This window comes from Lipophrys pholis (assembly GCF_963383615.2).
Source record: "Lipophrys pholis genome assembly, chromosome: 7".
NCBI lineage: Eukaryota > Metazoa > Chordata > Actinopteri > Blenniiformes > Blenniidae > Lipophrys > Lipophrys pholis.
The window spans coordinates 6,295,483-6,307,114 of record NC_137638.1 but is presented as its reverse complement, the minus strand read 5'-3'; the positions used below and the strand labels follow the sequence as shown (position 1 = coordinate 6,307,114).

The window sequence follows — 11,632 nt, the reverse complement described above, 5'->3', positions numbered from 1 at the left end:
CCCTCTGTTGCCATAAACCAATTTCACTTCAGATTGACATATTATAGTAGACCAGTTGAGGATGTGACATATCAAAATAATACCCCTCTGAAAAAGCACAGAAAGGATTCTTTCCCTCTAATTTCAGACTAATGTCAAAAGGAAATTCCCTGTTATCATAAACACATTCCATGTCAGACTGTCACCTCAGGATGTCACTCATCAAGTACCAGCCCATTCTGATATGGCATATCAAAATAAAGGCCGTCTGAATATGAACATCTGTACTCCTTTCCATCTAACGTCAGACTGAGATTATAAGGACATTCTCTGTTATCATAAAACCATTCCATGGCAGATTTAAGGTAGACTACTTTATGTTGTCGCTCACAAAATGCCAGCCAAGTCTGATGTGTCATTTCAAAATAAAAGCCAATTGAAAGTCAGAATATGACCAAACACTCACTATGATATCTCCTGATTTATAGTTGGATTACCTCCAAAATTCCTTATCATCATACAGTCATTCTACGTCACAGTGATAGTGGACCATCTCAGAATATCTTGCAGTTAATATTAGGATATTCTGTCATAATGTTTCTTCTCTGTTACATTTCTCAATCAAAATATGGGAGGGTTGTTGAATTACTCCGAGTTCCAATAAAAGAAAATTAACTGGCTATATGTTACACGCAAATTTTGCGGTTTTTTAAATGTACGTTTTTTTTCATAAAGACGAAGCAAACGAGAGCGGCGGGATTTCTCTTGGTGTTGTATTTATCTCTGATTGTGACAACTCAGCAGTCCCGAAATTGACAGCAAATTTACTTTTTTCATCAGAAATTGCCTAATACATAAAATCATTGTGTTAAATTTGTAGCCTGGCAAATGTGGTTTTTCAACAAAACTACTGTCCCGGCGTGTCGAGAAACTGCACGTCAGTTCATGACAAGACGATTATCGTCTCTCTCTTCCGGTTTCGTACCGGAAGTGGGCGTGCTTGTTTACATTCTTCTGCCAGCTGGAGCTGCTAACGTCCTTCCTTCCTAAAACAATGGCCCAATGCTGAAGTGTCTTCTTTATTTATTCTAACTTTTATCTTGTATTTATTTATTCGTGCCATGGCTGCTGCTCGCTGCGGCTGTCTGTGCGTGCCTTTGCCGCTCCTCCTCCTGCTGCTGCTGCTGCGGTGGCCGGGGCTGCGTGTCGCCGCGGAGCAGGTCGCCCTGGTGGAGGTGCTGCTGGAGCAGCGGCCCGGTGTCAGCGCCCTGCTCCAGGGGGAGGTGGTGGAGCCCGACGGGGGCTCCGAGCACCGGGACGAGGCGGCGGAGGAGCTGGAGGGGGACCTGGTCCTGGTGAGTCCGGCCACACAGGGTGGAAAGGCTGAGCTTATGAGGCAACAAGTTCGGGCTTATGACAGGATGCAGGGAAATATGATGAACCTCTTTTTAGTTCGACAGTTTCACACATTCACACCTGCAATTTAGTCAAAGATCAGCCTCTAATATATGTTTTTAGACTGTTTAAGCAGAGAAAACCTACAGGGAGCCCATGCAAACTCCCTGGAGAAAGCCCCCCTATTTCTTGACTCAAATAATGGATATTTTTGAATTAAGACAATAGTGCTTACTACTACTACCTGCAGCCGTAGGAAACATCAGGATTTTTTTTGTTTTTTCTGCTTCAATCTGGGGCAAATCTGGTCAGTCGTACCTCATCCTGGAGTCACTGTGGGCCCTGGTCAGGTCCTCATTGATTTGAAGTGACAGCAGAGAGCTGATAGTAGTAAAATATTAATTTCCTAAAGGAAGCCTTCATTTGTTCCACAGTTGACCTCTTCATTGTGTATTAAAGTGCAATAACGTTCCCCACAAGTAGGCATTTTACGTAAAAGAAGCCAGACGTTTATTGAAAAACAATTGTCATTCTTAACAAGAGGGGAGGAAAATTGGAAAAGAAAATAGCTGATCTGGAAGTTGTCATGGCGAACACACCCATAGTGCGAGCAGAACAATAAAAAGTGCAACGTCTTCATTGAGAATCACATATTCCCACCAGCAAACATCCCCAGGGTGTATATATGACTCCAAAAAGCACCTTTGCACGCACTTTAGTGAGGTTTGCTCTGTTGTGGAGAGGCAGGATCCAGTTCACATCCTCGATATCAGACCGTGTCTCGCACCACTCCCTTCTCTATAAAAAGTCACATTTCCCTATCACATTTCAAATCCAATATGGAGACCCGGAAACTTGCCTGATCTATTTCACACAGTCGACGCTGCTTCTTCAGAAGTAGGACAGAAGTGACGCCTGGTTGGTGCTGCAGCGTGAATCACGACGCTGTTCCACCGTTCTGTGGCCTCAGGTCCGCGACGAGGAGACGCAGGCCATCAGAGGAAACGATGAGGAGAGCAACAAGAACCAGGAGCCGTGGATCGGCGTGGTGCCCGTGGAGATGGACGACAGCAAAGCCTCCACGGGAAACCAGGAGTCCTTTGCTGACACCATGGTCAATAAAGTGAGAGAAAGGAGTATTTAGAGTCTTTAGCATCCACTTCCCCATGTTCATCTAAATCCCAGGCGTTCTGTGTTTCAGATGAAGCGAGCCTTGGTCCTCGGAGCTTCGGCGCTGATCATTCTGGCGCTCAACCAAAACACCGTCAGTGAGGTAAACATCCAGACTCTGAAAAAACCCACATATCACTCTTTATTTTCACCCCTGTAGAAGCCAGTCAGACCTTTTTTGAACTCTTGCATATGTGCTTGATCTCTGATGAGACTTTTTTAGTCTTTCATCGTCCTCCCCGATTTAATGCAATGTCACAAACATATGAAACACACATTTTATTTCTCTGGACCGACTTCCAATAACGTTGAACCGAATTTACTTAAAAATGTACTAATAGTACTTTTTGTTTTTTTTAAACTTCATATTTATCAGTGAAAAACATATAGAAGTTAAAGTGTTAAACTGCTTTTTGGTTATAAAATAAGTCTAATTAAATACAGACTTTTTCTACAGATATTTGTATTAATTTATTTAATTATTAAATTGTTCCAGACGTGTCAAAACATATACAAAGAGAGATACATGCAAAAAATAAATTATATTTGTATTTGTGTGTGTGTATATATATATATATATATATAGTATGTTTGTTTGTTTGGGTTTTTTAGTAACTTTTTTGAAAGTTTTACATTTGTTTAGAAATTTTTCTATCCACAATTTAGTATCTTTCATTGTTTTTAAACTTTTTTTATTTTTTCTATGTACATGTTTATATATGTATATATGTTTTATACGCGCGTGTGTGTGTGTGTGTGTGTGTGTGTGTGTGTGTGTGTGTGTGTGTGTGTGTGTGTGTGTGTGTGTGTGTGTGTAATGAAAAAGGATAGAAAGAAGTCAAATTTATTTAATCCTATACCCTTTCTCTAATGTTCAATAATCAAATTTTGAAAATGAGTAATTCTCTTTAAAAAAAAAAAAAAAAGGAAATATTTCATGTGGCTATAAGAATCTACTCCATTAGGTGATGACGACTGTCAGCAAGGTTTCTATTGGATTACATAACCTGAAATAATCCCCCCTTTTCTCTTGCTGCAGATGGATTTGTCTCAGGTTCTGTCCAAACCCATCATTGTGATCCAGACATCAGAAAACGTCACCAAGCTGATTGGAGCGTTGCTCAGGTACTGGGACTCTCATTCGCAGACATCCAGCTGGTGGAGGAGGATGAAGTCAGATTAATAATCCCGTGTGCGCCACTGGCAGCACTCGGGTGTTCAGTGTGGGTTTATTTATAGCAGCTGGGAGCTCCATGTTGAGCTCACATTTCCTTTGTTAATTAAATACTTTCACTTTTTTATGAAACATGTATTTGCATTTTTGTACTATTAAAAGTCTTGTTTTTTTTCTTCTTTTTTTTAAGCAGTTTCTTGATTATTTGGTCATATTTTATTGATTGTTTTTGCTTGTGACATCTTTTTGCTTGCTCAGCGACCTCCATTTATAAAATTCTTAGGCCGATCAACTGAGTCAGATCTATTGATTCATTAATTGCACAATTTTTGTGACTGAATCACGTGATTCTTTAGTATTTTTAACTCTGTCATTTTGAATCAGCGTGTTGATATTGCTCAATATTTACACATAAAATATGTTTTATGTCTTGCAGCTCTAATGCGGGGTTTGGTTTGCTTGTTGTTTTGCGCACTATTATTTTATTTATTTATTTATTTCTGGCAAAAGCACTAGAAAATGATTCAGGCCCTGTTTACGCAACGTTTTCAACTGAACATCGCCAGTAGTCAGTGGAAACACAACTTTTTGAAAGTGCTCCCCTTTTTTTGGGGGGGGGGGGGGGCAGGCAGTGTGGTTGAGAGTCACCGTGATAACAGTCCAACTTTATCGTCTGTCCATACGAATGCCCGTGTGTATTTATACTGCTTTGTTTTATTAAACAACCAACAGCACCAACTAGTGGCCCGACATGAACACTACATAGTTTCAGTGTTTTCCAAATTTTGCGGTGTAAACGTGCAACTTTTCTGAAACGAAAATGCATAAAAACGATTCGTTTTCACTTGAAACGTCGTGCAAACAGGGCCTCAAGCTACCAAAAGTGCATGTTAGGTATCATGTTTAGTGCTTTTGTTAAAGTATGGACTCCGTCTGAGATGAAGGTGAGACAATCCGGTCCAGAGATTTCAGTAGAACATCATTACTTCAGTCCAAAATCTACGACAGAGCGATTAACTTGTTGACAATTCTAACGTCGTGGTTCCCAGTAGCGGCGGTGCTTTACTCCTGGTACTTACCGACCTCTGACCTCTTGGCAGGGGCCTGCAGGCGACCGCCAGAATCACATACCGGACCATCCTGCATGACGACCTGGTGAGCTGAGCCCACTGTGTGTTTCTCGGTTGTTAGCGCCCCCCGCTGGCGCCTGAGCAGGTGACAGGCTGAGCATGCTGCTGTGTTGTTCGGGCAGGGAGCCACGCTCACGCTCTGGTCCAGCTGCGGGCGATCGAGAGGCGGCCGGTACGGAGAGTGGCAGGGGGTCATCTGCACCGGGGAGAGCAACTCGCAGGTCCAGGTGGGAACGGAAAGACAAAACTGGAACAACTCGGCTTCAGTGACGCGAGGACTGAAGGCCTTGAGTCCATACGTCCACTCATGTCAATGTCTTGTGTGTCGGTGTGGAGAACACATATCCAGTCCATCGTTCTACGTACCATACTTCACCCCCAAAAAGTCTCCAGAAGTTTCTAGCACTGCTCTCCGGGTACCTGACCTGCGCTGCTCCTCTCTGTTCCAGAAGTACCTGCAGCAGCTGTGGGACACCGTCCTCCTGGTGGCGCTCATCCTCTGCACGGGCGTCATCGTTCAGGCTCGCTGGCAGTACCACGACCGGCAGCTCAACGACAACCTGGAGGTACTCCAGCTCTGTTCCCCGGCCGTATGGTTCCTCATTCACTTTAATCTCTCGGATTTCATAGCAGAGGTGTCGTAGTCACTTTAGTTTAGAGGAATGGAAATATAATAACCTGCAAATATCAACAGGTTCACATTCTCTCTTCATTTTTGTACGAGAAAATAAAAGCACATCCTGGAAAATAGTTTCCAATCCAATTTTATTTGTAGAGCAGACTAATGTCCATCTACACACTAAGATATGGTCAAAAACTGTAATAAAATCAACTAATATATATAGAAAACAATAAAACTGGAACAATCAAATGCAATGAACCTAAATCTAAAGCCTGTTTTTAAAATTCCAGATAGAAATGTGTTTTAAGACAGAATTAAAATCATATTTAATCTGATTTTAGGCACAATGAAAATTTTTTTTTTTTTAAGTACCTCAACCTTGAATTAACTTCTTTTCATGAGAATGATCGATAATCAAGAGCCTATTTTATGTTTATATTCTATAATCAATCTAGAATATGTGACAGTTTCATACTGGTTGACACAATAAAACTTTAAAACTAAAAAAAGTACAAACTTCAAACTTTTACACAGAAATTGTTGGTTACAGTGATTTATCTTTCTTTCTTAAAAGAATAAAAAAAATAGGTATGAAAAAGTCCAGGATGCTCATTCTGGAAAATGTGTTGACTTAAGAAACCAGATTTATTTCTTGTAATTTTTTAACAGAAGATTATAAAAAAAGTGAATTTTAAAACCACCATTTCTTTTATTGAAAGACTTCCTGTAGGAACTTAATGTAAACATTGATGGAGATGAAATAATAAAACAAGTTATAATGTTTGACTCTTAATTGCAGCAGGTATTAGTAGAGTTACATTCCTGGTCGAAACAAAGTTGTGGCTGCGTTTTCCATCAGACTGAGCCTCGGCCATCCCAACACAGCCTGACGTTGTGCCGTTCTCTCAGCTCCTCCCTAAACAGGACGTCCTGAAGACGATGTCCTCCCTGAAGATCCGGACGTACCGTCAGCCCAAACCCTGGTGCGACGCCGCGCAGCCGGCGGAGGCCGACAACTGCGCCGTGTGTCTGGAGCCGTTCAACCACAACCAGGTGAGCGCGCCCTCGGCTACAGTCTGCTCTCATCGTGGGTTCGCCTTCAAAATAAAACCGCAGTCACTGCAGAGAAGGGTTAACCGACGGTGCTGCGAAGCGAGCGACAAAGAAACATCAAGTCTTAAACGCTGCGTATTTTGTTTTAAAAAGACAAAATGATCAATAAAGAGCTCGAGAGAAAACAACCGGAGCTCAACGAGGCTGCGAGTGTAAACATGCTGGGGAACCACAGACTTTAAATCCACTTCAGATTCATGTAAGTGATGAATTTTACTATAGAAAAGAAAAATGATGCAGACTAAATTCACTTTGCTGAAACCCGTCAACCATCTGCCTCATCCACCTTTATTACTGTTTTTCTTCTTTTTTTTAATCGTTTTTGTTTTCAGAGAAGTTTCACGTTCACACAGCGACGTTTTGAAAATGATGTCGGTTTACACTGAAACGTCAGTAGCGCCGAAAACACATGCGGCAGGGAACAAAACGCCGCAAACGTTCAAATGAGGGTACAGGAAGGTTCCAGTGGACAGACGACCCGGTTGGACTTGCCGCTGGGAGTCCAACCGGAAGTCCCAGGAGAATGTTTGCATGTAAACGGCAAGACGCCGTGAACGTTTTCTGTTTTTGGCCTCGGTGTGACGAGAAGAACGTCGCTCACGCCTCAAAGCGCCGTAACAGCAGCTCAACAGAAGGTTTACATGCTGCTGCCAACATGAGGAATGCAACATAGATTATTTAGAATTTAAAACCGCCTCCTGGATGGTTTCTTCACTTTTCCACACAAACAGCTTTCACTGGTTACTTTAATTTACTCCTCATAATGTTACAATATATAATGAAGAATGTTTTTTTAAAAAGCAGTTTTAATAATTATATGTAGTAGGTTTTTTTTAACCCCCCCAAACTTTAAAAAAAATATATTTTTATATTCATATTCCTGGCTGCTATTCTCACTCTTCCCCACTAGAGGTCGCTCCAAGTGTTTGCCGTGGTCCTCTATACATGGGGGGTCTACAAAGCTGAACAAAAAGACATTTACGCTTCTTTCCAACAGATAAAATTTGTCTGAAGCAGTAAAACATGTTTAATCTTTTAAAAAAAAACTCTAAAAAGAGAATAAAACTGCTGATGAAATTATGTTATATAAACTGAAACTATTTACTATTTACTATATTAACCTTGTTTTGTGAAGTTTCATAAGAATGATCAGCAATTTTTTTTCAAATTTTTTTCTTGTGATTTATTAAGCAATTTTATCTTTTCCGCCTGGAGATAAAACTACTTTTGAAAATGTAAATTTTTTTGGTGTGTTTGTGTGTTTTTTTGTTTTTTTTAAAGTGTCTGCGCGTGTTGCCGTGTCTCCACGAGTACCACCAGGACTGTGTGGACCCCTGGCTGCTGCTGCAACACACCTGCCCGCTGTGTAAACGCAGCATCCTCAGTGAGTACACACACACACACACACACACACACACACACACACACACACACACACACACACACACACACACACACACACACACACACACACACTTCATTGGTTCCTGTTGTGCATCGACTGACTCCTACTTGGTCGTCGAATCCTATTGGTTTGTTTGCCGTTTAGGGGCGGGGCTTAGCCAAAGGTCAACTGGATGCATGAAAGTATAACGACAGTGATGTTTAAACGTTTGTTATGAGTACGAATGACTCACTAACTGTTTGATTAAAGTCTCTCTTCTTCTTCTTCTTCTTCTCTCCAGGTAGCGTCTGTAGAGACAGTTAACGGTCCTTTCTCTTCTGGGAATCAACTCTCGGCCCCGTTGACCCGCTAGTAGCTTTTTTTTTCTTTTTTTTTATTATACTGACCTCAACGCTTCCTGTTTTCAGCGGTGGATTGTGGGAACAAGCATCAAGGTGTTACAGTAGTTTTTAAAGGTGTTTTTCAGTCTCAAGGACGCCTCCGCGGCGTCAGACGTGTCCCCCCAAATGGGCCATTTGGTGAGACACTCGGTGGGATGGATCCAGACAGAAGCATAAGGTCCACTTCCTGCTTCTCCCCCAGCTCTGTGTCACTTAAAAAAGGTACGCGAGTCGGTTGCAAACTCAGGAAAGACTCTTCGGAGTGGGATTCGACGGCGTCGCGTCGTAGAAAAGGTTCCTTGAGACTAAGAAACAGTCCGTCCTTGTGGACGGTGGGGCAGCCGGGCAGGACTCCGCGGCGCTCCGAAGCCCTCCGGTACTGTGTGTGTGTGTGCGTCTCGTTACGACGTGGAACAGTGGAAACATTCGTCTGTGAAGCAGTGAAAATGTGACGTCTTCTTTTGTGTGTGTGAAACAACAAATCGACGACCTCAGCAAATATTTATGACTCGGCACTTTGTGCAGAACCAATCAGTGTTTCCCGGACTGGAGCGGGGACGTGTTGACTTCCTGTTCGGGCCGGATGATGTCGGCAGACAAAACTCATCCTTCAACCAACGGCGGTTTAGTTGTAGAGGTTCTGTAGATAGCAGTTCTGGAGTTGGTGTGCGCCAGTGGACGATACACAAAAACCCTTCAGGGATTTCACCGCTTGAGATGTTGTATGTTAACGGTTCCATGTTACACAGTTTTTCAACAGCTTCACATCGGTGTCAGAGGTCCAGCAACATTATATTCAGAGTGTGTTTCCCCGAATCGTGAATTTCGGCCGGTCTAAAAGTCCTTCTAGTGAGCTCTACTGAGCCTGTCCAGTGTTTCGGATTAAGTGGTTTCCCTGTTAACTGGTGACCCTTTAGCGTCCCTTGTTGTTGCTGATAACAGACGTTGAAATCCGTAGCCGTCCTGACAAAAGGCGATTCACAGCATTTCCAATGGTTTCACTTTAAAATATGATGTTTCCAGCAGCAACGATGGACGACAAAGGAAGTCAGTCACCATATAACAGGGAAACCAGTTAATCTGGAACACCGGTACCATGCATTAATGTTTCAGGTAGATATATGGCTGTGGCTTGTTTAAATAATGTTGTTCAACCAGGTTGAACCAGAATCTGAACCAGAAGGAGGCTCCTGAAGATGGTGAGTAAAAAATATTGTGTCTGGGTGTGACTTAGTTTGGTCGTATGTGTTCCTGCTCCTGCTAACTGTAAGGCTAACTGTCAAGGGTTTTCATAATATACTGAATTTACTCACTATTTTATGAAATACATTATATACACATATACTGAATTTGTTCAGTATAGACATATTATATATTTATTCAGTAAGGCAGAGCTCGGATACCAGAGGGAGTGGTTATTTCCCTGCGTGATGTCATGAAGGGCCAATCTCTGATTGGCCTGTACGAGCGCATGTATTCACTAAAAAGTGGAGTCGAGCATGCGAGGGAGATGACAGACTTTCTCACTTCTGGAGCCTCGTACACGCTATGGGAATTCATGTTACTGTTGGAAAACCATCAGAAAGTCAATTTGCATAATATGGGACCTTTGAGGTTTTTTCTCAAAATCTGGACCTTTTTACTGAATTTGCTGATTTAAAGTCCACATTTTTCCTCATTTTTAAACATTCAGACTCAAAATTCTGACTTTTTCTTGAAAATATTTAATTTGTTCTCACCAATTCTTAAACTCTTTCACTTTGTTCCCAACATTAGTGCGTTATTCCTGAAATTATGGCTTTTTTTCCAGCAAAATTTCCACTCAATTACCAAACGTATGACTTTGTACTCAAAGATTCAGTTGAAAACATTTGTCTCCTACATGTCCATATAAAGAATACTCCGAAAGTGTTAATCTGTTTCTTAAAAAAATTTTACTCCAAATATTTTGACGTTGTTGTCAAACTGATCTCCACTGTTCACTCGCTGTTACAGCTGGAAAATCCGGACTTTATCCTCACCCTGGGGCTGTTCTCAGGGCTGTTCTCCATACTATGACCTTCTTAATCAAATGTCAACTTTATTCCTAAACGTTTCTACCCAAACTGAGTATTTCAATTCCTCAATTCTTAAAATTTCTCTCTCAAAAATAACAAGTTTTCACAAAAATGTCTAATTCATTCTCATTATTACAACTTTGTTTGAAAATGTGACGTCACTCTCAGACGCTCCGAGGATGTCTGTCCTCCTTTTTGTCCTTTTGTCTTCTCTGGACGTCGTTTTGGTTCAACAGGTAGTTTGATGAGCGTGTTGAGGATTCCCCCCCACTCCGTTTCCTTTTTGCTTGTTTGTTCCCGTCCTTCCAGAAAAGTTCTGGAGAAACTTGCTTTCCTCGTCTCTTCCTCCTCGTCACATCCGTTGCATGCCGCAGGAAAATCCTTCCGCCATGATTGTGAATGACCATTAAGGGAGTGAAGAGATGCTGTACTTATTGTACAATAAAATGTGCTATCGTTGTTGCTTCTTCTTTTTTTGGGTCATATTTTAATCACAGAATGACATGACTCGAATATAAACTAATTTATAAAAGTTTTTAAGTACAAATATGCCAATTAAAATGTGTTTCTGCCGATAAACGAGAGATTTAAGTTCATTTATCATTTCCAGATTTACCTGCTTGAAAGTTCACCGAAGTGAAGCCGTGCGCGTTCACGATCCGCGTTCACAAAGTGCGTTGGTCTAGGGGTATGATTCTCGCTTAGGGTGCGAGAGGTCCCGGGTTCAAATCCCGGACGAGCCCTCACTTTAGCAATTTAACTTGACAGTGACCTCAATAAGTATTAAGAAACATCCTTAGAAAGAGAAACTTTATTCCATCATCGTCTTGTTTGTTTGAGTCACAAACAGGCTCATCATCAACTGGTGCGACTGGACGATGCTAAATATCAATTTGCGGTATTTTAAAACAGGAAACACAATTTATTTGACTATGAATCTCTTTTCTACGGAAGAGTTTTAGGGCCACTGAAGGAAAGAAAATAAATTCGGAGGCTAAAAAAAACCCCCCCAAAAACCTTAGTGTGCTTCAGAAAAAGTTGAAAATCAAACTCAAGATTTTTTATTTTTCACGGACAGACGTCTATCCATCCCTCATCATTTGCCCGTAGATGTAAAATCACATTAAATCACTTAATTGTGACTATATCGGGTTGCTTACTGCTTATGGACACGTGATTTTACACAGGATTTCCTTGATTAATAAGA

General features: G+C 41.5%; 1 protein-coding gene across 2 annotated transcripts; it reads left to right on the top strand.

Annotated features, from left to right (window-relative positions):
• The first annotated feature begins 959 nt into the window (after positions 1-959).
• Positions 960-10,887, top strand: rnf215 (ring finger protein 215). 2 transcript variants are annotated; one of them, XM_080467568.1, is made up of 10 exons: positions 961-1,334; positions 2,345-2,497; positions 2,576-2,647; positions 3,584-3,669; positions 4,819-4,873; positions 4,971-5,075; positions 5,298-5,414; positions 6,380-6,523; positions 7,865-7,967; positions 8,269-10,887. In XM_080467568.1, exons 1-10 carry the CDS (start codon positions 1,101-1,103, stop codon positions 8,289-8,291), a joined length of 1,092 nt encoding a protein of 363 aa, XP_080323694.1. In that variant the 5' UTR covers positions 961-1,100; the 3' UTR covers positions 8,292-10,887. The 2 variants fall into 2 exon arrangements, with proteins under 2 accessions (XP_080323695.1, XP_080323694.1); XM_080467569.1 differs by lacking the exon at positions 4,971-5,075 and having other exon boundaries at positions 960-1,334; positions 8,269-10,883.
• The last annotated feature ends 745 nt before the right edge of the window (positions 10,888-11,632 follow it).

Bases quoted from the DNA above. Each gene is read 5' to 3' on its own strand.
- rnf215 (XM_080467568.1), top strand. From the start codon at position 1,101: ATGGCTGCTGCTCGCTGCGGCTGTCTGTGCGTGCCTTTGCCGCTCCTC. The intron at 1,335-2,344 runs GTGAGTCCGGCC...CTGTGGCCTCAG, and splicing joins TGGAGGGGGACCTGGTCCTG to GTCCGCGACGAGGAGACGCA. The intron at 2,498-2,575 runs GTGAGAGAAAGG...TCTGTGTTTCAG, and splicing joins CTGACACCATGGTCAATAAA to ATGAAGCGAGCCTTGGTCCT.